Below are 27,356 nucleotides of genomic sequence, written 5' to 3' on the forward strand. Positions count from 1 at the left end.
TCACATGCTCATCAGAATTTCATCACGCACAAAAAGATGGAAAAAATTATAGTGCACTCTAGGTTAGCCGTAATAGTATTGGGAATCTGTTTCAAGGCAACTTGTCCGTTGCAGCCAGCTGCTAAATTTTTGTTGTTAAATCTGTGCCATGCTGTAGCATGCAACGAAAGGTTGTTTGTAGAGAATACCTGCATAGATGAAAAACTGATGGGCATTTGTTTTCTCGGGACACAAGTGTGGGCATTGTTCGAGCTGAAGCACCCATGAATGCCCGGTACCTTGAAGAGGCTATAAAAGACATACCTGAGGTACATTACAAAAAGATTATGTTCATTTAATAAACCATGGTAGTCGTGAGCAGTCTCATTAAGGAGGTAGCGCCATCTATCAATACAAGCGCCAAACCCGCCCGGCTATTCGACTTGGTCTGCGTCGCCGCCCGCCGTTGACCCTGGCAAGTTTCTTGGCCCTATTTTTTTACAGAAAGATAGCTTCGCTTTCTAATTTTACAAGAAAAGACCGACCTGTGAAATACACTTTTGACGAAAAATGTAGATTACGACGTGCAGGCGTCGATTTTTACGGTGTATTTTAGATCGAGCCTGGTGACTTGGGTCACCCTATTTAAAGCACTTGAGCCGGCTTACAAATGTTAAACAGTGAGTACATTCTAAACATAATTTATTGCCTCTGAGCCAGACTTAGTGCATGTTGAAAGATTTATGCGGTCCCCACATCATCAAGGAACAGCCAAACCTCCCCCACAAAATTATGGAAAATGAATAACGGACCCAGTGAAATCATATGGGAAGAAAATTAGTAAGATTTTTATGACTTGTACCATTGTGACTCGAACTAACACAAGTCTTCTTTCCTTTCGTTATGGGCTAGAACGTTTTTCAAAAGGTAATTGCCTTAATTTGTAAATATTTGGTTTTTTGACTGCAGAGCGCAGTGCAGATGAATGCAAACGTGCATGGCAGGCCATACGAGGCAGGTATGGTCGGGAGGCCAGAATCTGTATGGGCCGAAGCGGGGCTGGCCGGGACGACATCCGGCAGCCAAGCTGGACGCTCTGGAACTTGCTGAGCTTCCTCAAGCACCAGATCCACCCCAGAGCGTACTATGCATATTATATTATTAGACTATAAATAAACTTTATTTTCTTTTGCGAGCGTAACATGCTCATACTTCCTTTCAGCTCAAAAAAGCCACAAATGGCCTTGGAACAGGCAAATCTAGTGGTGGCACCCGAGGCAAGCGGGGGATTGTCGCCAGTGACACCTACAGGCAAGTTTCCTTTCAGGCAACATTCTGCTTTTTGTAGGCCCTATGCTAAAATCTCTAGTGCTCATTAGTCAAACTAAAGTTACGGAAAAAAACAGGGTGGTCGTACATACAGGGTCGCCAGTAAAGACTAACAGATTTGGCATGCCTTGCAAAATTCAAATTACAAACATACATGCTTAAAATTGGGCACACAAACATAATTTTGCGAGATGCTTTATGTCCTTTTTTTTAGAGCTCAACTTGGAGGTGGTAAAATATTAAAAATGGAGCAAAAAAGGCAGCCTGCCCCACATGTCAGTACTTACAGCTGCAGCCTGTAGATCCAGCACTATGGGAGGTTAGCCTAGAGTGTACATTGGCAATGCTTCAATGTTGTAGAGGGACATGTTGCTGTATGACTGCTAAGCCGAGGAGTTTGCCTGTTAAAATTGTAAAGGGATTATAACTAAAAACATTTTGGACAGTAGCGTGAGCATATATTGAGTTCAAACCTCATTTGTCACAGACGTGTGTTGATTCATCTTGAGCATGTTGGGCAATCACTCTGATGAAATATTTTGAATGCTTAATTTTTAAGCCAAGCCTTTTAATTTGCAGAGCTCCTCATGAGAGCTTACACTCCTATTCCAGACCCAGATGAGTGTCCTGAGGCAACGGACAAGGAGATCCCCGACACGGACACCAGTGTAAGTCACAAGATCTCTATTTTAATTTCTGTACTTGCCAACAGGGCAAGTGTGTGGTGTTTCAATATTTTCAGATCAAAAGTTCAGCATTTCTGACTGCCACCTACACAGGAGTGCAGATACAGTATGCACATGAGTGCCACTGGTATTCACTGTTTTCAAAAAAAAACTGGCTGTTAGGGAAAAAGGACAGTTCAGCGAGTGCATGCTAGTTGCTCTGGGCAAGATTGTGCGTGCTAAATACAGGAAAATAGCAATACCTCTTGCCAAAAGGTCTATTTTATTTGGGGCAAGAATCAAATGCAGGAGGAGTGGGATTTGATGTTTTATGCATTCATTGCATTAATAATTAGTTTATTTTTTAGTCTTTCAGCGATGCATTCTTCATTCGCTAGTGCACCATTAGTAATGTAGGTTGTGTGAAGCAATGCAAAGGGATTAGGGAGCAGAAAGGTCGGGAGCACCGGAGGCAGTCTCGCTCTTGCGCTCGATCGTGCTACACTGCCGACCTTCAACGCCACCTTTTTGTATTTCTTGTCTTGGGCACAAGTTCGCCTCTATTCAACATTTAGTTTGCTACTGCACTAACCATCTCTCTGCCTGTCATTTGTGACCTTATGCTGCTTTGCTTGGAAGTGACATAAAGAGAATAAAATATTCCAGGACTGAGATAAAAGGGTCTTAGACCGTCAAGCATGTCCGAAGTCCTTAGGTCTGCGACGCCTCACGCCCAGTCATGAACACGGACCCATACGGATGGACAGGTCATAAAAAAATTGAGTGCACCCTGCCTGGATGGCATCAACGCAAACATGCTATGCAACACCCAACAGGAGTAAGTAAGTAAGATTAAGGTTTTAATGGCGCAGCAGCAACTGAGGCCATAATGCGCCAAACAAAATGTTTATTAAAACTCACCCAACAGGAGGCTAGAGACGATCCTTGCCTGGCTGAATGGGATGTGGGCCACAGGAATACTCCCCGTTTAGTAGCTACAAAATGACATCTCAAAAGTGTCCGACTCAATCTGTCAGCTGAGAGGACTAAGTATGTAATCTTGGGGAAAGGCAACCAGCACGAAATGCTTTCCATGACGAGCACGTCTCGACTACACCAGACAAAGCTGAGCCTTCAACCAATACTTACGCGTACGGAAGGGACCGAGCTACTACTCATCCAGGCACAGACACTGCCATGGCACTTAATAAACGTGACTATAGTACCTGGAGAGTGTTTCTGAGAAGCGTGTTTACTGCGTCTTCCAATGTGGTCCGTCAATTTCAGCCTGATGACGTCATAGAAGTGTCATGCTGTTGCTCAGTCTCAGTTTCCCAGTACAAAGAGGCTTCTACAGCAACAAGTTGGGATGCTGTGATGACAGTGGCGCTTACATTAACCTCGTCTCTTGTGCCAGAACACTTCTACAAGAGACCGTCAGTATCGCAGTGTCTGACAGCATGACGTACCAACTCTTATGATGCGATTTATTCCCTCCAACCTTGGAACCACCTTCAATGCGTGAGTTGTGTAGGACACTATACACAAACTCAACTCTCCTACGTCACGCCGCGGTGGTGGCGCGTCGGGCGCACTTCCGGTCTGGGGCGGTGGGCAGAAGTCGCCGTGCCAGACATGCATTCCTGTGATTTTTTGGAAGAAACCAGACAGAAAACCTGCCTTCTCGTCAAAATGCTGCGACGGGGGCTGTACCAAGAGAGTCTGGAGAGGTTTGAAGATTAGTTTTCATGTGTTTCTGCCCCCTCCGTTCGTCCGAGAACGTGGATAGTAGCCGTGAAAAGGGCAAACCAGACGCTGTCGAACTACGATTGCTTGTGCAGACAACACTTTGTGGTCGCCAGATGCATTTGTTTTGTTCTAACATGATTGAGAGAAAACCACCAAGTTGTCCGGACCACCCACGGGCTCAGTGCGTCTTCAAAATCACACGGCCGCCTGATCGTTCGAACTTTCGTCTGCTCTTTCAAACTTGTCTGCTTTTTGTCGTCTGCTCATTCAAACAAAAGCGGCCCGTAGACCAAACTTTGACCCGGTGATTGCAATAAGAAGTAATTGCAGGCGTCAAAAGACTTAAGTAGGCTCGGTGTAAACAGTAGATACAAGATGTTGATCATTGGTACCAGTGGCCATCACCGACTTGTTACGCTTGGTCTGTTCCTGCTTACGATTTTCAATATTGACGTCGATCATCGCCGCTACCTTTTACACTTTTGCAGCACGAGCGACGTCGCGACCTAAAATAGCTACAAGAATCTCATCATGGTTTTGACGTCCATTCTGCGGCGTTCATGCGAATGAATCGCCGCACGTCAAATTATTTACACAGAGTTTAGCGGCGTAATGAGCCTTCATAATTTCGCTCAGGCGATTAAAGTGGTAAGACATTGCTATGAGGACGTAGAATCAACAATTTTAATGCGAAAAAGACTATGCACACTCACGCAGATGCTGACAACGTGACATTCCAATGGTTTGTTGACGCGGGACGTGATGCTTCTTTCCCGCACTCCATCGCGCATGCGTTCGAACTGTCGTCTGCTCTTTCAAACTTGTCTGCTTTTTGTCGTCAGCTTGTTCAAACGACAGCGTCCCGTAAACCAAACGTTGATCCGGTAATTGCGATAAGAACTAAGTGCAGGCCTCAAAACACTTTTGAAGGTTGGTTGGGGTAAGTAGGCTAAGTGTAAACAGTAGATAAAGATGTTGATCATTGTTACCAGTGGCCATCACCGACTTGTAATGCCCGATTGTACTCGCGGTTTTCAGTATCGACGTCCACCATCTCAGCTTCGGTCCACGCTTTTGCAGCCCGTGCGACGTCGCGACTGAAAATAGCGAGCAGAATCTCATCGCGGGAGTCAGGTTTTAGCGCCCATTCTGCGGCGTCCACGTGAAATGAATCGCCACACGTCACATATTCACGCAAAGTTTTGCCTCAATAATTTTGATGAAGCCGCTCAAGTAGTCAGATATTGTTAGGAGGACGTAGAATCAACAATTCCAGCGCGAAAAAGAGCACGGGGACTCCCAGCGACGCCGACAACAACGCAATTCAATGGTTTGTTTATGGGCGACGGCGAGCTTCTTGCCCACCGTCCACCGTGCATGCACGGCGTCGTTGGCATCCGCTAGGGGCGCTCCGGTTTGTTTGTAAACATGAGTTGGTGTATAGGCACGAGTCGAGAATGCATTCCAGTCACTGTAGACCTGATGCAGACAACCCCCTCCCCTCTTTTAAAGAGCACGGGTCTGTTATACAGGAAAAGGAGACAGAAATACTCTGAAAAACACACTAAAGCAGCAACAAAACTTTTTGTAAACCCCTAAAACTAACTCATATACAGAGATGCATCTGCCGGAATTGGTAGCTGGAGTCAAGCTTCTCCACAATTCACATCAGAGCAAAACAGAAAAGCTTAACTGCGTTTCACTGGCACTCATCCATTCATTTCGGAGCCAGATTTTATAGCTTCGGTAAACTTTATGGAACCGCTCAGTGATCACACTTCCCTAAATGTTGAACTTGCTCTTCCTACGCAAAAGCACAGTCCGCTGGTAAAAGCTATTTATGATTACTCCAGGGCTAACGTCGATGACTTCTGTCGTAGCTTGCAATCTTTTTCAAGTATTTACATGGTTGGCTTTGACTCTAGGACAGTTCACGAAAACTGGAGATTATTCAAACAAAAGCTACTTGATCTATGTGATCAGTTTATTCCAAAAATAAATATACAGTCTTCTATTGAGAAACCCTGGTTTTCGAACCGCCTTAAACGACTACTGAATAAAAAGCGGAGACTATTTCAAACAGCTAAATTGTCTTTGTCCCCTTCTGCGTGGACAAAGTATGACGAATTCCAATTAGTATGCAAGACAGAGATACGTCGAGCGCAGAACAAGTTTTACAACGAAGACCTCCGCAACCTTATGACAGCTAACCCCAAAAAGTTCTGGAAAGCGGTTAACCCTAAGCAAGTGTCGAAGCCTCACCGATTCACTAATCCTGCGGGAGACGAGCTCGATGTGGGTGCAGTGTGCGAGGAATTCAGTCGTTTTTTTAGCGAGATGTTTTCTGAAGATATTTTCCCCTTACCAGAGCATTCGCCTAATTACGACATAGCCACACAAATGTGCCCAATCACTATGTCTGTGAGCGGAATTCAGAAACTAATAGAACATCTCCCAACAAATTCTGCCCCCGGTCCTGACAATATCACGACGAAGCTACTTAAGCTTAGCAAATGTGAATCTTCCGCAATCCTCTGTTCTATCTTTGAGCAATCCCTAACTAGTGGCCAAATACCTGCTGATTGGAAAAGGGCAAAAGTCACCCCGGTCTTTAAAAATGGTCAAAAGAATGAATTCACGAACTATCGACCCATCTCTCTGACGAGTGTTCCGAGTAAATTAATGGAACATGTTTTATTTTCAAATATCATGGATCACCTGTCAGCCAACAGCCTACTTTTTGTAAACCAGCACGGCTTCCGTCGGTCTCACTCTTGCGAATCCCAACTTTTTGAATTTGTAACTGATATACACAGTAACCTGCATTTTAAAACTGAGACGCATGCAATTTTTATTGATTTCCAAAAAGCATTCGATAAGGTGCCGCATCATCGACTAGTTCTAAAATTACGTGCTTTCCAAGTGGAGCCATTCGTGATAGACTGGATATCGAATTTTCTTTTTAATCGCTCGCAAAGTGTTTGTTATGATTACAAATCTTCATCCCATCAGAAAGTAAAATCGGGAGTGCCGCAGGGGACCGTGCTGGGTCCATTGCTCTTTCTTTTGTACGTGAATGATTTACCCGATAGTATTCTTTCAACCATCCGTTTGTACGCTGATGATTGTGTGGTGTATAGGAAAATATCTTGCATTAGTGATTGCATTCAACTTCAAAATGACCTGATTACCCTAGAAACATGGTGTAAAAAATGGCAAATGCAAATCAACATCCTAAAAACAAAATTCTTAAACTTCAACACTAAGCGAAGTGCCACAGTGTTTAGCTACTCTCTTTTTAATACACCCATTGAACATGTCCACACGTACAAATATCTCGGGGTTCATTTCACGTCAAACTTATCATGGGAAGCTCATATTAATCAGATCGTTGTAAAGGCAAACCAAAGCCTCGGTTTTTTGAGACGAACACTACATATGGCTAACCGGGAGACAAAACTCGTAGCTTACACTGCCCTTGTTCGCCCGCAGCTCGAGTATGCATCTACAACATGGAACCCCCACCAGGCTTACCTAATTCAGAAATTAGAGTCGATCCAAAGCAGGGCAACTCGGTTCATTCTTAAAAACTATACACACACTAGCATTACTACGCTAAAAAAAGAACTCGGCCTTCCACTGCTCGCGGAAAGAAGGAAACTGACCAGACTAGTTTCATTGCACGCTTTGTATTATCTGGCCCCTTTAAAGAGAGAATTGTACTGTCCTGCGGCTCATCACATTTCTCCTCGTACAGACCATTCTCAGAAAGTTCATCTGGTAACACCAAGGACCAACCTTTTTAAATTCTCTCCACTGCAATTATCACTTTCAGAATGGAACTCTCTGCCAGAACATATTGTTACAATTCAAGACTCATCTGGATTCAGAGCTGCACTTGCTACTTTTCTCGATATTTAGCAACCTTTAATCCTGTTTTTTCCTTTCTTTGTTTGTTTTTGTTTGCTGCCAAAGCCCCCCCTTATGTAAAGCCCTACGGGCGCTTTAAGGGAACAATAAATGGAATGAAATGAAGTCGTCATTGCTTTGCACCGGTGTGCGAGGATAAATGGCTCATGTGTCGGAGAGTCTCGGTTGGCTTGATGGTCTCAACATTTTTGCTCGCTTTTGCAGGTCAGCCTTTGCCGGTTATGATTATAGTTGAACCCCCAAATTTAAAGGGCAGTGACAAGAAAGAAAACCTTCAGCAATATTCAAATAAATAAGCTAGTCATTGCCTCACTTGCCATGTTACACCTAACTTGTTTTTTCTGGGCCTTCCTTTTCTTAATGCAGGCAGTGAAATGTTTCACAGATAATATTTCAGGGGTGGAACGGCTGCGCCATTTGCGCCATTTTGCGCCAGACGCATGTGTCTGCGCCATCCTGCGCCATGTTGCAGAAACTGCGCCACAGCCAATACCTCGCGCCATTATGCGCCAAATCGCAAGACGTGTGCCAAAAAACTTTTTATTTCGTCTTAGTTTCGGTTTCTATCGACTCGATTGGCAACAATGAGGGCGATTAGCCTGGTCGGCCTTGTAATCCTTTGTTGTGTTTATTTCCCCTGTCTATCCCGAGTCGGAAGCGCGCGAAAAGAACCCGGATTCTAAGCGCTACACCACCTGCGACTGGATTGTTATTCTTCAACCATAAGCGGTAGGGCAAGTCGGCCGAGGTGAGGTCGAGTCGTTAAGCATCAGATTGCATGAGGCTCTGCGGCCCGGGATCCGGACGTCATCCAGTCGAAAGCAAATGAGCGAAAGATTCCTTTTAGTACTTCATCCTTAGGAGTTGGAACCGCATTCTCGCAAGATAAATCGTGATTCGATAGAACTGAAACGCGGTCCGATCCGAAACTTCTCCGGCCAGCAGCTCTTACCTTGCCGGCCAGCAGCTCTACTTATCTGCTCGGCGTACTTTAACCTTGCTCCTGCTTATCGCTTCAAATACGATAACTTCGTTAATCGTAGCCTGCTGCTTCGATATCGAGTTGCGCAATAGGATAAACTCGAAATTTGTTGCCCTGCTCCTCCGTGCAACTGTATGTCCATTGTTTACGCTCGTCACGTGGTTCGCACATATAATTACTATGTCAATCACGTGCGGGTTGTGCGATAAGCAGTGCTGGTTTGCATCTTGAGCATCTGAAAGCCACTCAGAAAATATCAAGGACGCTATCTTCGGAAACATCAGGTACTAGCTTTTTGATTCTCATTAAGGCTCACAAAGTTTCAAGTTTTCGCATCTATTACACTGTTATCCCATCTGCCTGGGTCCCTAACCACCGATGTTCATCTCTGCTCCTAAGCACAATTGAAATTGCTCCCTTGCTTGTCTAAGACACAAGCTGAAGTGCAATGCAAACTGATCTGAGCTGCTCCTAGCCTGCTCCAGAATGTAGTTTTAGCTGCTCCCAACCTGCTCTAAAACAGCTGTTTCAGCTGCTCCCGTGACTGCTCCCAAGTACATTTCATGAGTTCCACCCCTGATATTTGTCATCTTGATAGGTATGCTTTGTATCAAAGGTTTCCAGCCATGTTTTATTATGCTATTCCTGCTCAATTTGTATGAAATGTAATATATCTTAATTTGATTTGCAGTTAAATTTCCATCATTGTTTGCAGTCAAGAATTTGATACCCTCACACGTGTACAGAAAGCATATGAGGACGCTCAACTAATGAAAACCGAAATTTCAAGATATATTCTTGGAGTGGCTGTTTCAATCCAAGTTTCCGCACACCTCTACAGAAAGCATATGAGGACGATCAACTAATAAAAAACAAAATTTCAATATATATTATTGGAGTGGATGTTTCAATGTTCGTTTTAATGCAACTCTATTTTTGTTCCTGCCCATTGTGGTTGAGTAACAAGGCTGCACTCTTCCTAGGACTCATTGCAGGATGACCTGCAGCTGTCTTCCACCTGCCAGCTGCTCCTTCAGCTGGAGCAGAACAATCATATGCCCAGCTCATCTCAGCTGGTGCCACCGCAGTGCGCACCTTCAGGAGCGCACCCCACCCTGCTGTCGCCGCCAAGACCAGCCCTTGTTGAGCGGCAGCCACAAACCCCGCAGCCAGTCCCACTGCGCTCCAGGAAGAGAACGCACAAGGGCACCTCTCCGCAGGGCAGGGCTCAAGAGGATGCGGCTCTGGCGACAGTTATTGAAGAATCTGTGCGTCAGATGGGCAGGGTGTGCACAAGGCCTCACCTGATATAAGCACATCTGATAGTGCATTTATGGCATTTATGATCAGCGAGGTTGAGAGCTTGCCACTTAGCTATCAAAGCCGGTTTAAACTTAACATGCACAAGATGGCATATGAGCTAAAGATGGAAGCCCTTAGCGATAAAAAAATCAGTAATAAGCTTTGATATCACAAAACATGATGTTGATATTGCTGGCTTGTTATCAAGTGCAGCTACTACTGGGAGTGGGCTTGGGAGGGCCCACTCAACAGAGCAGCAGTTGACGCTGAGAGTAGGAAGCGTTCACCCCTGCTGCTGGCATGCTGTTTCTTTTTGTTTGTCCCCCCCCCTTTGACTTGGTTGCCTAGCTTGCTGAACCCGTGTTGGTCCTGACGAGGCTTGCCGTTTGCTCGAGTTTGAGATTATAACATATTTTTAAAAAAGGCAGTGGAGCGAAGTATGTTGAAAATGGAGGCGTAGCTTGTTGAAATGGTCTACTTTGGTTGGCAAGCTCGGCTTCGAACTCCTTGCTCCTGGAAAAATTGGTTATAAAGTCAGGTTCGAGCTAACAGCAAGGCTTATCGGAACCGACAAGGGCTCAGCAAACTAGGCAACTGTGTCTGGGGAATACGGAAGCAGCATGCCGGCAGAAGGGGCGGCTGCTTTCTACTTTCAGCGGCAAGTGCCACTCTGCTGAGTGGGCCATCCCAAGCCCCTCCCCCAAAAGCACCTACAACTGATAAAGGCCCGTTCACACTTTTGTGTTTGACTACGACCGACTGAGACGAGACTGGTTTTTAAGCTTCTTGCTGCGACGACTTCCAACAGGCTCCGCAGCAGTGCATCCGCTTGTAAGCCGTCGCGCAAGAGGCTTAAAAACCGATCTTGTCTCAGTCGGTCGTAGTTGGTTGCAATTGTGTGAACGGGCCTTTACAAGTCAGCAAGATCAATACCAAGTACTTCCTGCCTTTAAGCATACACTGAAACAAAAAAAAAAAAAAAAAGATAGTGAGATTTTGTGTACCTTGAATGTTGTATAGCCTAAAATGCATAGATGTTTTATTTTACTCATTGTTTATTTGATTTCTTGATTATAATGTTGCATTGATGCATTATTTTGTTATGCATTCTGTTTTGACCTGTGCAGTTAGCAAAAAATTCATTTTTAATATTTTTTATTGCATGTCATGATAGGAATATATTGGTATGTCCACCTGTGATGCATTATTATCTTTACTTGTGCATAAAATATATTGATGTGTTATTTTGCTCGTTGTTTAGTTTATGTCATGGTTTTAGTGTATTTATTGCAGATGAAATAATATAAGGTATTGACTATTTCGACGTCCACCGCCAACATATCTAAAAAATTATTTTGACATCCCCCGTCAATGCAGCTGTCGCAGGGATAGTAGGGTGGTAGCCATTTTGTTTGGTTTAGTTTCCGACTGAGGTATCAGTGTTGACGGTCCCATGTCGCTGTGTCGCATGTCCGAGAAGTTTTGGTCCTACATGGCGCTGGAAAGGTCTTGTATAGTGTGGGTGTGCTCGACTGGCACGACATTTGACCCTTTCAGACATGACACATCTGGTGGCAATGTTCTCAACTCTTGCATGTCATTTCGGCACGTGTCTCACTTAAAGTTTTGAATGCCCAACAAAAACGAGCTGGATATTCTTTCATCTTGGCTGCACATAGCAAAAGTAAGTGCGTATATAAACTACATAACAAATGGAAAGTGCAAAGCACTGAGAGTTTTGAACAATTTTTGTGCCTCTAGGCTTCCACACCGTGCGAGCGCATCTTCAAATCGTCGCAAAGTCTCGCTTTGCGACGATTTGAAGATGGGGTTTGCTGTTTAACCTAGATTTTATTTTTGGTTTCTGTATAACATGCATAATGAATGTGGGTTGCTTACGAAATGATAGTGATGTTCAATAAAGTGTTGCAATTGCAAGCATTGTCTCCTTGACATTGACTGGTGCAAACAAGCAACCGAGGTTCCAACACACCAATTAAAAAATTACCATATAGCAATCTGCATTGTGGTTGTACGAGAGACATGCATCTTCCTACAGCAAGTGTCATGCAATTGACTGCAAATTTTGTGACACGAGAATCAAATCCAAAACATTACAGAACGCGAGAGCATTCTGTAATGTTTTCCACAACCAAGCAAATGTCACGTGCTGCCTGATACCCGAGTTGTATTTTGAGTTTCTTTGCATTGCCCATAACTTAAAAGGTCATAAAAGCGGCAGTGGACATTTGTGGCCAGAAAGGTGTGTTGAACTGCAACGTCTATTGCAAGCAAGGTGACATTTTCCCCGGCTACTTTCGATTTGAAGTCCCAAGTTGGAGATGTCAAAATAATGAATTAGTGCTACGACTTATGACGTTTGTTTACTTCAAGTCGTGTGATATACAGTGATGTCTCGTTAATGCACACCTCCATTCCCAAAGCAAAATGTCCATAGTGTGAGTTATTTATAATAATGAGACAAAAATGCATGTATTTACCCAGTTTGTCTCCCAAAGTGTTCTCATAATAAAGGGGTCTGTGTTAAGAGATGACGCATACATTGCTAATTGGGAAACCTGGGATATTCCTCAAATAAAACCAGTTTGAACAAGTCAGTTATTCGTTTTCTTAAATTTCTATTTGCACACGGGGAAAAAAGTAACACCACACCGACGTAGAATAATATCAGTTCTCTGACCAAGCCTCCTGATCAAAACGCAGTTGCCAAGACAGTCCATCAAGCATCGTCGGATGTAACTGACTGCAGATAGAGCAGAAAACACGCACCCTTGCACAGCGGCCTGCCACCCACATAACGTTGCAGTTTGTAGTGGTAAACCATGCCTGTGATGATGCAAAAGTAACAATGCCTGCCGCAGGCAGGCATTGTTACTTCTGCATCGTCCGAGTTCACGGCTCAGGGTAGGTTTGTGGTAAACTTCAAACGAAGATTGCATGAAAATATTTCAATGGGGAGCAGTTGTGAGATAAGGTTTGACATCTAATCAACCATTGACTGAAAATCTTCGTAATTAACCAGAGTTACCCTTAAATTTAAGTGTAAACTGAACAAAACATTCTGTGATCCTTCACCGATCCAGACTGCTCAATCCAAGAGGCTATCAAAAATGGACACATTGCAATTGTAGAATTGATTCCAAGTCACAGGTAGGAAATCACAATTTAATTAATTTGGAGAGAAAGCAGAAGAACAATTAGTTTCTTGCTTGACAAGTGCTTGCCTCCCAAAGTAAAGAGAAAAAAAAAGTTTTGTTATGCTTACACAATTAAAAAAATTGCATTACAGGCAAGAGGAGAGAAAGCATCCAACAAACTTGAAATGGAGAAATATAACCAACATACTTTTTTTTTAGTGTCACTAAGATTTTCTTAGGGTCCTTGCACGAGACCATGATGAAAGAATATTCCTGGCTTGAAATCTTGTTGGAATCCATGTTCACTTTCGTCTGCTTTTGTTTTATGCCTTTTTATGTGCAAAGGCACTGTTTTCCAGAACGCTAGTTCTTTGCGTCACAATTAACTGTGCCAGCCGCACAAGTCGCTGGTGCTCAATTTTTATACGTACCGGTCTTCACTCAAACCTAAGACAAGCCTCAAGACTTTGGTTTTGCTTACTGAAATGGCTTCTGCAGTCACCGTCAAGCCCACTGAGGCAGCTCAGAAAAACAAAAACAAAGTTAGTCTGGGATCTAGGATGACGTTAGCAAAGAATTGCTTACATTCAAAATGAATAGGGAAAATGGTACAATGTGTGACCAGCAATACCGCAGACGGCTTATTAACATTAGACTTCATCATTTTTCTCTAAAGGGCAACTCCGCTTGATTTCAAATACTTTGACATGATGAGTGATTTCGCATTAAAAAGCCCTAGTAAAAAACACTACATCATTTGCATTGTGAAAAATGGAATATATATTTTAAAGTCCCATTTTAAACACGAGCAAAAATTGAAACCGAAACTTCGGCTCCGTTTGGCAACATTGGCCTCGGGCCGCCAAGAACATGGCTATCACATGGTACAACATGTCCCGTGATCCTCTACACGACAACGGGCAGGATTGGAATTGGGGCGGGCCTGTGTCAGGCGCAAGTGTCGTCTGTACCACAATCTTCACCAAGTTTTGGTGTTTACAGCATTCAACGACGTCTGCCCAACTACGGCATAAGTCTGCACACGTAGTGGCTGTAGTGTGGACTAAATTGCGAGAGACAATAATCACAAACAGGGAGACGACGAGGGTGGTTGAGACGCGAGAGATGGCGGTAACGGCGAGGCGACCAGACGGCTCCCAAGAAACGTGTTGCGCAGGCGCATTACACCAATCATGCGGGCACCGCTTAGCGCTAAGAAGAAACGTTGCTGACGTTACACATTACGCTTGCCCGGAGAAGTAAAAACTGGGGGCAATGGTAATGACGTTTAGCTCAAAGTTGGCTACGCTGTTGGTTGCGCCTCAATTCGCCCGCTCGAGTCGGCCAATTTCGGCAACTTGGCGAGTTGCTAAGTTTGCCGCACCCTTTAAGGAACATTTAGAGAACTACGTCGTAATATTTGACGTGTGGTCTTCCTAGGTGATACTGAAGAGGACTGCATTGGTTTTTCAAAAACAAATATGAAGCGGAGTGGCCCTTTAATATGCCGCTAGGATTTCCAACTATAATGGCATCAAGTGCAAGGACCCTATATGTATTCAATTTACAATGTTTAAAAGACTGGGGAATGTTACCGAAAGAGTGAAAGGGGCCGTGCAACAATTTTTGGACTTCAATCAAATAATTGTGGTAGTTTTCCCTGTCCTGTGTGGAGCAAAGGAGCTGAAAACCAAGTTTGCTTCTGCGCGTAAGTTTGTTTAAAATAAAAATAAAAAAGTGACATAGAACTGAATATAGTGCCGTTTTTTCAATGATATGAGGATTTGCAGACATTTACTCATGTTGAAACGACAATATTTATGAAAGATAGCATTAGATATTGAGCACATAGTAGCACATCTTGCCAAGTTATTACAATGCACCGAGGTTGGTGTCATGCCATAGCTCCCATGGCCGCCACTTGCAGCTGTAAATAGTAAAATGTTCCTTGTTTGTTTATTTGCTAATACACAATGGAATTGCGATATTTTACAAGAAAGGTGGTTTCTCTATACCTCGTGGTAAGGTAATGTAAAAATTAAGAACTGCAAATTCTTTCGAACCTAAAATTGTTGCATTGTCCCTTTAAGCGTTGGGTGCTGAGCCCCTGAACACTACACTGTACTGCCAAGGCACTTCACCAGTGAGAGAGCAGAAGTACCTGCTGAAGGCGTCCCTCACCGCTTTAGCCCTGTCGCCAGGCACAGTCGAGCTGATGCAACCTACATCTGACAGGGCAGTGCCATCATTTACATCAGCTCTCCAGCCACCGCTCACCACGCCACCCAAAGGGGTCTCGTGGTCAGCGTAGTTTTGAGGGCAGTAGCGGCAATGTCCCTGCTCACTCTCATCACACACCCTCAAGTAGTTGTGCAAGTTGATGCATGCCCAAACAACGGCCTCCAGGGTTTTCTCAGAAGCCTGGATTGGTTGTCTGAAAATGCGCCACCTCGCCACCAAGATGCCAAAGGCATTCTCAATGATCCTCCTTGCCCTGGAGAGTCTGTAGTTAAACACTCGAGAGAGTAACTGCAGTTCTCTCCTGGGAAAAGGGCGCATGAGGTTAGGGAGCAGGGGGAACGCCTCATCGCCCACGAATACAAAAGGCAGCTTGGTTTCTGTTTGGAGTAGGAGCCCAGCTGGCGGGAGACCAAGTTCCCCCGTTAGCATAGACCGCCCCATTTCAGACTCTCTGAACACTCCCCCGTCACTAAATTGCCCCGGCTGCCCAACGTCTACGAGAGTGAACTTGTAAGTGGCATCGCAGCTGGCCATGAGTACAGTGCTGTGGAACCCCTTGTAGTTGAAGGTGTCGGAGCCCGCACCGGACAGGGCCTGGATGGCCACGTGCTTGCCGTCCAGGGCTCCGACACAGTTTGGGAAATTGCACAGCCTGCCGAACTCTGCTGCGATCCGCTCCCACTGGGCAGTGTCGGGGGCCTAGAACAACAGTTGACCAAGTCTTAGCCAGAATCACACAAACACCACCAAGACATACCAAACACCTCAAATCCAGAAGTGTCATATGTTACACCATTTACAGTTTCTTTTCGTAAGAAGGCATGAGTGCCATGAATACTAAGATGTTTTTTCAAGTGATCCTAGCACAGCACTCATAGTCCGTGTTCCCAAATTGACTCAATCTCACTCTAGGGTAAAGGTTCTGTACCTGCTGTTTGAAAACCTAAACGCGTCCAGCGTTTCTTTATCTGTCTTGTCCCGTGACATGATCTGCTGCAGTAACTCTGATCCCATTCGAGTTGGATTTGGGAAACAGCCGTAATGTTGCATTGGTCGCAATTATTTGCAGTTGAGAGTTTACAGGGAGTGTACGCTTTACACAGAGAACGTCAAATCCAAAGTATTCATAAACAGCACAAGCCACGGCATTAATTTCTGGTAAAGAGATGCAGTCATAACTGTCTTTCACTTTACCTTCTTTATTTTATTCACTTCACTTCATCACTGTGGTTGCACAAGAGGTTGTTGTCTGTGTTTGTTGCATCTTCAAGAGTTTTGTGAAGCATTAAGATCACAGCCATGAGATATTGGCTTAAGATAGGGCTTTTGCTGCACAGGGAATTGAAGCTTCTGTATAAATGGTTAATTAGCAAGACCTAGCCTGTGTCTGATTTACTTCTTTAACTCCTAAGTTGACAAGGCACTAGAAGCCACCTGCTCAATTGACTAGTCGTGCGTCTACCTTTCGTCGCATGATCACGCTCCCTTCTCTGGCCACGAGCAGAGATAGCGGTCAGAAGACGAAAGGGTGGCAGTTGATTTTTCTGGCAAGCATGTAGCTCCCACCATACTGCCAGCTTAGGGGTGGAGGAAGTGTATTGCAGCACATAACTTGTACGATGGAGCATAAACACCATTGTGCTTCTGTCACTAATGGAGGCTTTTTGTGGGTTCGCTCCTTGTCATCAAAAGTCCCAGTGGTCAGCATTTCTGGGAAACAGAAATGGGGCAGTAATGGCAGCTCGTACTTGGCTACAACTTTGCCCTGCAAGCAGCTGGAGAATGCCGCGGGAAGGCTAGAAAAAGAGGCAAGCTTAATTCAAGGAAGTGCACAACGAAGTACAAGTGGCTACAAAATGCAGAACCAGGATCGCTGAAATAACCAGACAAACTATATTAGAACGCTCAGCACTGCTGGCGATGCAATGCGCAGCACACTCCAGACACTTACAAATTTGAGGCAGCATGTTGCAATTATTGCAAGAAATGCAGACACATTGTCAAGGCATGCATCAAGAAGCGGAAGAATACGAAACATCCGCACACAAATCACAGCATCTATCTATAACAGCACCAGCTGCAGACAAGTGTGCCACAATTGTCATGCACCCTCCCTCACTGGCTACGTCAAGACTGTACGAGCTGAACACCGTGCAAATACTACCAATGTGCTGAACTTCACAGTGGACGTATCAGTTGACAACAGGTGCTTGAACTTCAAGGTTGACTTCGGAGCAGCCTGCACACTCATCAGCAAAGCGCCGTTATGTTCTACATGGATGAACAGCCCGCCTCGGCTGGAAACAACTGAATGAGCCGACGCTGTGTGACGTTAGGTCCGGACATAACAGCAATACTGACATACTCACCGGGCGGTACAATGGGTCCAGTATATGGTGCAGTGCCCAGCACGTCTCCCGTAGGATGTTGCTTGCTGTCGATCGCCCGATCCTGTAGCACATGGATGCCAGCTGCTGAGAAGATCCATGAGCCAGGCACGTAAAATGTTAAAGTTGTGGGTCACGATGATACATGTGTTAATAGACGAGCAACAGAAACAGTCAATGCTTGGAGCAACAGAGAACAAAAAGAGTGATATAAAAGATGAGTGGGACTCAAAATAATGTAAATGAGATGTTTGTATGTAGACAGTTAAAGGATGTTCTACCTTTGAAATCTGATGACAGTAGGTTACAATCAGGGTTCCATGCTTTCAGTAAATACCAATAAAACCTAGAAAAATAAACCCGAGTCAGTTTTGTCAAAATCTGGGAAAACTGAAAAACTGATTTCGAGCTGTCCTTGAATTACAAGAGCCCAAGCTTCACGGGAACAAATTTATTATGTACAGCTTTATTTTGTGCTGATCTAGAAGAGGGCTATTAGTAAACTGCCTGCTTCTTTCTCAGGAACCACAGACCTTATTCCATTTCCTTCAATTTTGGTCCTTGGGAGTTTTCAAGTATTCGGGTTGCGTGCATATTTATTCAACACTGTCGTTGAAAAACAACCAATCCGTGGGGAAAATAAACCCCAAAAATACACCCCCAATTTGATAAAGAAGAACTCTGAAAACATGGAACCTTTTTTATATTGCAAATAAATTAAGCCAGTGTAGTATGGATGCTAGCCGTAATATACACCGTGCAGTGGTGACACGAGCAAACACCAATACGATGCTCATTCAGATTGAAACGGGTAGGCGTGGGGATTTAGGCCAGGCTGCCTGGATCCCTCAGCATGGACCTTTCGCTCTACCTGCTTGGAGTCAGGGTGCATTAACACATTCGGCCACTGATCCCCCACGCTAGGAGTCTCCTCACGGAAAAGTGTCAAGATGGCCTTGCACGCCGAGCGCTGATTGGAATGATTAGTGGGTTGCCGAGAGCTAGCAGCCATTGTCTTATTGCACTCATCGAACCCACTCGAATGTGAGAGCAAAGTGCCAGACGCCTACGTTCCACGTTTTAAAGCGCTCGACGAGTGCAGTGGAGACAAAGGCTGCCCTTGTCTCCACTGCACTAGTCGAACCCCTTCAAATGCAAGAGCCAAACACCAGACGCCTGCGTTCCACGTTTTCACGCGTTCGACACTGCAGCGGATACAAAGGCCGCCTTTATCTCCACTGCACTCGTGTGTTCGAATGCGAAAGCCAAACACCAGACGCCGGCGTTCGAACGTGTTTGATGAGTGCAATGCAGACAACGGTTGCTAGCTTTCAGTCTACCCACTAATCGTTTCAATGAGAGCTCTGCGTTTTTAAGTCCCTGCGCGCCCTCGTCTCCTCCTTTCCCTCACTTCCTTGGCACACTGTCTTTGCTCTCTTTGTCAGGCATTTTGCATGGCATTAGTCACTTAAAAAAGTCTCGGGGGTTTTACGTGTCACACCAACGACGGGCACCTGGCACGCCCCAGCAGAGCACCGAGGATTAATGTGGACCACCTAGGGATCTTTTGACGTTCAACCGAAAGCTCAATTACACGGCACCCTCTCCGCAATAAGCCTCTGTCAGATTACGGGCACCTCAGCTAAGATACAAACCCGTCACCTGGCTATCCGTAGGCCGGTGCTTTGCCTCGGAGTCAGCGAGGTAGCGATTAGTCACTTCAGTAGACAGACCGTGAATAACTGAATGTCATGAAGGCCTACCCAGAGAATGCTGTGAGAGATATAGGATGTATAATAGCTGCTTTACTTTGGCATAAATAGGACTGCCTCGGAATTCCCATACATGTACACTTTTTTAAGTTGGCTTATGGCAAGGTTATTTGAGAGGTTCTTCAACTTACCGGATTGTGAACGACAAACGTTCTGCAGGGCTTATGGGCTCCCTGAAGAAAGTCGCCTTTTTCTGCAGAAGAGGCCCCACCAAGGAGAGCAGGTGGTCAAATCTGTAGACAAAGTGGTTATTAATGTTTGTACTCAAAAGCAATTTGTTCAATACTGTGGGAAGCTATTCTTAAGAAGTGAGCCACTGAAATTAACAATTGCAGGAACAGCCTGTAAAACACTATTTTGTAATTTGGTCTTCTCCTCTCGGTACAATGAAATCAAAGCAGACAAACTTGTGCACTTTAGAATTTGTCGAACACAGCTGACAGGAGTCTACTGAAAGTGACCAAAAATGACCTGCCAATGTTGTTTTTTTTCTCAATCTTTTCTTCAAAAGTGATAGAAGAAAAACTGGTTATATGAACGTAACCCAGCCATACTGAAGTAATTGCACATGGTCGAAAAAGGTAAAAACTCGGGTGTTTTACGAACCAAATCAACGAATTAGGTTGCATGTTTGGATACATGGTTTTGCGCAAAAAAAGACGGACGCAAGAGAGAGAAACAAACACGAGCGCACGTTCACCATTTTGCCCAACAACAAACTATTTTACAGTAGATTACATGGCACGCCCCAGTCATGGAACAATTTCGAGCACTTTCTTTCTCGATTACACAGTGGGCACCACGGGCGGGACTCGAACCCGCCAACTGGCGAATCATAAGCAAAGGGCGGCCCTTTGCCTCAGAGCCACCGAGACGATCGAACATCCAAACGTATCTTTTTTGTGACTGTTTATGTTTAAGGAGAGTTAAGTACCCACCTTTGCGGCGTCATGCGGAAGTATCGGAAGAAGTCGCTTCCGTCGTCGAGGCGCATGTGCCGGACAAGCTGGTGGAATTCACCGTGCGTTGCCCGGGACCGGAGCAGAAAGCGAATCCACTCGCGTGGCTCCCTCCGTCGGGAACGCAGGCACATCGCTGCGGACGCTCGTGCCACAAGTACCCAGTCCACGTCGTTCCCTGTTTCCGCTACATATGCATCAACACACTGCAGGAACAGTGTCCGCAGTGTGTTGCCGGAACTGCCGGAATCGGGCCAGTCCGGCGAGATCGGGGCCAGGGGTGAGCTACTTGCCGGAGCAGCCATGTTGGGACGAGAAGCGAGCACCGTCGCATCATCCAGTGTTGCCTGACTATGTCGATTGCTAGTGGCTGAAGCCGAGCCCTTTTAGCGTTCTGCTATTGGTTGTCGACGCGACTACGTACGACGTGAACAAAATATTTAGCTGGTCGTAGCAAAACGCAGTGGTTGCTATAGCAACTGTCGTCCTAAGAGGTTGTAAGAGGTTTCAAGAAGTTTTAGCGCACTCGGTTGAAGTCGGTCGCAAGAGTGTGAACGGGCCTTTACAATCCGGTTAATGGCTGTGTAAAGGAGCTTGTCACATAACTAAATGGGAACGGGAGACCCGTCATTAACCTATTGTCGAAGCAAAGCCAAGAAGTTGAAGTCTCACCTTGCTACCTTTACAAATGTATGAAGTTTCCTGCCAAAAAAATATGAAATACTCGGCCTTCTCGGCAATAGCAACTCTGGCGTAGCTATGTTTACGGAAACTTGGTTAAAGCTGGACGTCAGTGACGACAAACTGTTTTATTTGAACACGAATTTCTCGGTGTATCGATGCAACCAACTCCGGCGGCGTGGTGGTCGTATGAAAAAAGAACTGTCTTCCTTTTGCGTTTAGCTGAAGTGTGACCTCGAATTTTGTTGTGTTTGTGTTTCTTCAAAATTTAGTAAAACACTGCTTGCTGTGCGCTATCGACTCCTGGTAGTGACAGTACGTTTTTCAATAAATTACATACTGCTTTAAATGTGATCAAGAAACGTTTCCCCAAAGCGATTCTGTTACTGTTTTATGAGTTCAATTTTCCTGAAATTGATTGGCAGGTACTAGCAACATCACGAGACTCCCAGCAGCTCGTCAACGTATGCATGATGTTTCATCTCAGTCAAGGGATCGGTATGAATACCCGTGACGAAAATATCCTTGATCTAGTTCTTGCATCGTCACCTGATCTCGTGCAATCAACTGTTTTATGTCCGGCTTTAGCGACCATAGAATAATAAATATATTGATAACTTTGCCTGTTATAGTTAAGGCACCTGTGTCTAAAATCATCTGCAATTTTGACAGAGCTAATAATGACGGCATTAATAAGGAGCTCACCATCTTTTTTTTATGTTTTCCTCTCCTCCTATCCTTCACAGACCGTTAAGGACAATTGGCTAATTTTTAAGCTAAAGTTAATTGACCTCATCAATTTCTATGTTCCCCTGCTGCGAGTTCATGGGGATGTTGGGCAACCATGGTACAACAAAAAACTCAAATCGATTGATATAAAAAAGAAACGCTTTTTTCGAAAAGTGAAAGCTAGTGGCTCCTGAGTTGTGTGGGATAAGTACTTCTTCTGCCTAAAAGAGTACACTGCATTGATTCAAACTTCAAGGAGGATGTATTTTCATCAAGATTTGCTCAACATTCTTCGAAAAAACCCAAATAAGTTTTGGGAAACAATTACACCAAACTCCAGAACCCAGTCGATTCAACTAATAGACGGTATTGTCGTCATGCCTGACGAACTTGCCCGATATTTACTGAATGCTTATTTTTCCTGTGTTTTCACAACTGAGTCACCAGATAACATCCCTAACCTTTCTTCCCTTGAACTTCCTCGCATGCCACCAATCACTGTCACTGCAGCTGGTATTTCGAAGCTTAAAGATAAGCTGAAGATTTCTTCCGCCCCTGGCCCTGACACTACCTGCTCAAAGATACTGAAAAATAGGGATGCCGTCAACCGCCCTAGGTTCGAATTCGAAAGGTTTCAATATTTTCAAACCGAACTGAGATTCGAATTCGAAAGATTTTGATATTTCCGACCGTACCGAGATTCGAATTCAAAAAGTTAGGAACTTTCAAACACTGTGGAGTTTCGAATTCGAAAAGTTAGAAGCTTTCACGGTTTCTAAAAGTTTGGGTTCGATTATTTTGAATATTCTTTTACTTGAGGGTCGACAAATTCAAAGATTTTGAACTTTCCTCATTTGAAATTCGAAAGATTCGAATGTTTTGAATTTCTTGGGATCTAAAGTTTGAAAAATTCAAAGATTTCGAATTTCTTTGAATCTGAAGTTCGAAAAATTCGAACGTTTCGAATTTTTATAGACAAATTTCAATAATATCGAAAATTTTGAATTTCTTTTTACATAAAGTTTGACAAGTTCGAAGATTTCGATTCTCTTTTAAGGCTAAATTCGAAAAAATTTTTTTTTAAGGTTTCAAATTTATTTTAGTCCAAGTGCACAAAGCTCAGTTTTCATGTTTCTCCACAGTTTCAGTTTCAAATAACATTTTCATGCCTCACTGGTTTTCACGAAATCGGGTCTAGAAAAGTTTCGGTGTGATATTTAGACTGCGCGAAGTTGGTCAGGCAAATAAATGAGACGATGAGTGTCCCGGATGTGCTGGAATATTTCCCAGTGCGGAGTGACGTGTAACCATAGATCAGTAATTGTGACCGCCAGCCCGGGAGGTCTTTAATGTGCCTCAAGCAGTAGCGATCACGCGAACGGACTGTTTAACGATACTCATCCAGTTTGAAATGGCCAAGGGCAGGCAGGTGGTTGAGGCTCAGAAAAACCTTGAAGCGATCTGGCAATCTGCCTCCCTACCCCCTTGCACGCTGGTAGTAATCCGATCGAACGCCGCCCGAGTGACGCTGGCATATAGTAAGTTTAGTTTGTACATGATGCAAAATCCTGAGACTGGGAATGAAATTTGAAAGAAAAAGTGTAAAAAGACAGAAAAAAGGGGACAGGACAACGTCTCAAATTCAGCTCTGGAAATGAAATTTGAAAGAAAAAGTGTAAGAAGACAGAAAAAAAAGGGACAGGACAACGTCTCAAACTCAACTCAGCTGAGTTTGAGACTTTGTCCTGTGCCTTTTTTTCTTTCTTCTTACAGTTTTTCTTTCGAATTTCATTCCCAGTCTCAGGATTTTGAATCATGATTAACATACACCAGCTTGCCTGCATCTGACAATTTTTTGGTTTGTAATTGCTTTGGAGGTTTATTTTCCGGGTCGGAAGAAATGCCAAGCAAAATGCACAGAAGCTGACACAACTTGAGGTCGAGGAGCGTTCTACCATACCAGTGGCGTCGGGGGGGGGGGGGGGGGGGGGGGGGGGGGGGGAGGAGGAGGAGGAGGAGGAGGAGGAGGAGGAGGAGGAGGAGGAGATGAGAGAGAGAGAGAGAGAGAGGAGGGGGGGCAGCTCCAATCTCCCTCCCTTCCCCCAGATATTTCGGATTGTTAAAGAAAACAATACGAGGAAAGAGGGTATTTTCGAGCTTATTTTAAAATCTGAAATTATTTATGCATATGTAGAGACCAGGGGCGGCCAGGCTCACCCGGTCTAAGAGCCGCAAACAAAACCACGAGACTTTCAAGAGCCTCGGAGGGAGGGGGGGGGTCAGACTTTTGTCTAGAGCAATAAACGAAACTCAAACTACTTTCAATCTGTCTGAGTCAAAAGCAGTCCAACTGTACGTAAGGTAGCAGTAGCGCAAGACTACCAAACTGCAACTTTTGTTTCGATTTGAAAAGGCGTTCCATTTCTCTTTTTGGGGCAGTGCTCGTGTGATCGGGAAGGAGGCGTGGGAGTGTGTGGAAGGGGGGGGGGGGGTTAGGGGAGGGAGCCGGGAGCCGCACTTTAGTACGCGATGAGCCGCATGCGGCTCGCGAGCCGCAGCTTGGCCACTCCTGGTATAGACCTTTTCAGGCAACATTTCATGGCCGCTGCCATCTTGACGTCACGTGATCCTGCCGCCATTGCCGACCTTCAGTTTCTCGCCGTTCCTCCGCAATGTGTGCTACACAGGCCACTACCGGAGCTTTGTTTTCGTGTTCGTTTACGTTCCGCGTTAAAATTGTTTGTTTTCTTTAGGTGTTTTCGATATTTCGGGCTTTCATTTAATCATTTGATATCTATATTTTATCTCAGCTCTTGTATTTTCGTATTTATGAAATGGAATCGGACAGCGAATGGATTGACCATACAAGATTATGGCTTCAGAGACCATATAAGTGCATCTCATTCTATTGTTTTTCTTGCTAATGAAGGGCAGTCTACACCATTGCGACATATGCAAATTTCAACTGACACAGTAAGGCTATCCAGTCGTGCTTCTCGCTGCATGTGCGCGCTCGTTTCCGTAAAGTCGACCCGCATGTAAGCGATTTAGCGTGCATTGAAGCATGGTCATTAAAGCCTCATACTCTTGTATCGTCGATCCATTCGCTGTCCGATTCCATTCTATAAATAAGAAAATACAAGAGCTATGTTGAAATATAGATATCAAATGATTAAATGAAAGTCCTAAATATCAAAAAGACCTAAAGAAAATGCAAGATTTCAACGCGGAACGTAAAAGAAGACGAAAACGAAGTTCTGGTAGTGGCCTGTGCAGCACACAATGCGGAGCAACGGCGAGAAACTGAAGTTCGGCTATGGCGGCCCGGAAAGTGCGCGGAGGGCGCGCCGACTGGTGGCAGCTCGAGTAACTGACTCGCTGAAAGCGTCTATAGCTACTGTCGCTCTTCACTGCATAAAAGATTGCGTAGATGGTCATTATTAGAAACTCGTTGTCAGAAGGCACTACTCGTCACATGCTTGGTGGTTCGGAAGTTCAAAGCCATGTTTTTACGACCTAAATAACTTAGCCATTAATAAATAAAAAAAAAAAAAATGAAAAAAAAGCATAATAAATGCGGAAATGAAAAGCTGAAGAGAAAAAAAAAACTATCAAGAACCCGCCGGAAGTGTTGTATTCTTGCATATTCAGAGGCCCAGAACTTTGAAACAAGTTTCTCCTACCAAAATGTGTACAGGCTAAAAGAAACACACCCCAGAAACGTAAAAGGAAAAAAAGGCTTTTTTTTTATGACGTGCTGAACTTGAAGTATATTAGAAATCTTCCCCCATGAGTTAATTTATCCCTCAACGTGAAAAAAAAAAAAACAAACAATACACTATTTTGTATTCTGCAGATGGTAATGATATGTACTGTCTGTGGTGTTAATTTAAATGCGATACTTTAAACAATTTAGACGAAAAAAATTACAAAGTTTAGGGAATAATTGCTTGTAGATACATGTTTGGACATTTCTTCGAAACTCGTCTTGAACAACAATAATCATATCTTAAGACGACCCTTACCTAGGCTGTACACAGACCATTCTTAAAAAGTTAAACATTTCTACCATAAATAGTTTCGGCTATAGCGCGCTTCAGATATGGCACAAACGACAATTGTCAAAAACCCTTTGTCCTTTCTCGCTCCTTCGGTAATTTATTTCTTTAAAACTAAGAATGCAAGAAAATTGAAATAGCGGCATTGTCTTTCGCATGGAATGCAACATCGCATGTAAAATTGTGAAAAAAAAAAATTACGAATGGACCTTACTGTTTGAATCCAAAAGTAACTGCCCACCGGTCTTTTGAAGTTCGACAAACTTCAAACTTTTGCCCTAAAAGTTCGAAGTTCTTCGAACTTTCAACTTCTTAGGATTTGAAAGTTCAAAAATTATCGAATTTCTTAGCGTAGGAAATTCAAATGTTTGAAAAGCTTCTAACTTTTTAGTGCAAGAAGTTTGGAAGTTAAAAAATCACCAAATTATTTAGTTTATCAAGTTCGAAAGTTTGACAAGCATCGAATTTTGCAGCGTAATAAGTTGGAAAGTTAAAAAAGGATCAAACTTTTTAGCGTAATAAGTTCGAAGGTGCGAAAAACATTGCATTTCTGAATGTGCAAAGTTCGGAATTTCGAAAAGCGTCAAACTTCTTAGTTTAACAAGTTTAAAAATTCGACTTCCGTCGAACTTCTCGATATGGAAAGTTTGAAAATTCTAAATATTTCGAATCTTTCGAACCGCTTGATTCGATCATCGAACCTTGGGTTCGAGAAAAGTTTGCGGCATCCCTACTGAAAAATAATAAATGCATTTCGAGTTAATTTCTTTAGCTAATATTTAACTAGTCGCTGTCTAACTGCTGCATTCCAACAGATTGGAAGATTAGCCAGGTCATTCCTGTCTACAAAAGTGGCGATCAATCCCATCCCAGTTATTGGTCGTCCAATATTGATCACGTGCATTGCATCAAAACTTCTAGAGCACATCATACATTCGAACATTAAGAATCACTTAACGGTTAACTTATAAACAACTTCTTCCATAAGGAGCACGGTTTTCGCAAGGGCTATTCCTGTGATACCCAGCTGTGAATTTTCTTGCGATCTGCCCGCTATCCTCGATTCACATTCCCAAATGGACATCACCTTTCTAGATTTCTCAAAAGCTTTTGATCGTGTTCCTCACCTCCACCTCCTTTCAAAACTTTCCTGTCTCAATATTGATCCTTTAATTGTGTCTTGGATTTGCAGCTTTCTTTCATCCAGAGTCCAATACACGGTTGTAAACTCATTAGAATTTAAACTTACCAGTGTCTTGTCATGGTGTCCCTCAAGGCAGTTTACTAGGTACCCTCCTTTTCTTGATTTTTATTAACGACCTTCCAAATTCAATCACCCCTAATATACGTCTAGTAGCTGATGATCGTGTAATATATCGCCAAATGAACTGCGCTTACGATTGTCCCCCCCCCCCAAAGAATGACTTTGAAAGCA

The 27,356-nt window shown here is 44.0% G+C and overlaps 2 protein-coding genes across 13 annotated transcripts in view; one reads left to right on the top strand and one right to left on the bottom strand.

Annotated features, from left to right (window-relative positions):
- The window catches only part of LOC115319187, a 28,914-nt gene extending 17,040 nt beyond the window's left edge, over positions 1 to 11,874 (top strand). For 9 of the 12 annotated variants that reach the window (XM_042291026.1, XM_042291032.1, XM_042291035.1 and 6 more), the window contains 4 exons: positions 949 to 1,120; positions 1,202 to 1,290; positions 1,888 to 1,976; positions 9,618 to 11,874. In XM_042291026.1, the coding sequence (XP_042146960.1) occupies positions 949 to 1,120; positions 1,202 to 1,290; positions 1,888 to 1,976; positions 9,618 to 9,947 (680 nt within the window). In that variant the 3' untranslated portion in view covers positions 9,948 to 11,874. The remainder of the gene's footprint in view (positions 1 to 948; positions 1,121 to 1,201; positions 1,291 to 1,887; positions 1,977 to 9,617) is intronic. The other 3 variants (XM_042291027.1, XM_042291028.1, XM_042291029.1) reach the window with 3 other exon arrangements.
- A 690-nt stretch (positions 11,875 to 12,564) lies between these two features.
- Positions 12,565 to 17,828, bottom strand: LOC115319184 (protein ALP1-like). Its single transcript, XM_042291039.1, has 2 exons — positions 17,705 to 17,828; positions 12,565 to 16,034 (listed from the first exon to the last, which is right to left on the bottom strand). Exons 1-2 carry the CDS (start codon positions 17,795 to 17,797, stop codon positions 15,180 to 15,182), a joined length of 948 nt encoding a protein of 315 aa, XP_042146973.1. The 5' UTR covers positions 17,798 to 17,828; the 3' UTR covers positions 12,565 to 15,179.
- Positions 17,829 to 27,356: the final 9,528 nt, after the last annotated feature.

This window comes from Ixodes scapularis, unplaced genomic scaffold, assembly GCF_016920785.2.
Source record: "Ixodes scapularis isolate PalLabHiFi unplaced genomic scaffold, ASM1692078v2 PGA_scaffold1__304_contigs__length_218370807, whole genome shotgun sequence".
NCBI lineage: Eukaryota > Metazoa > Arthropoda > Arachnida > Ixodida > Ixodidae > Ixodes > Ixodes scapularis.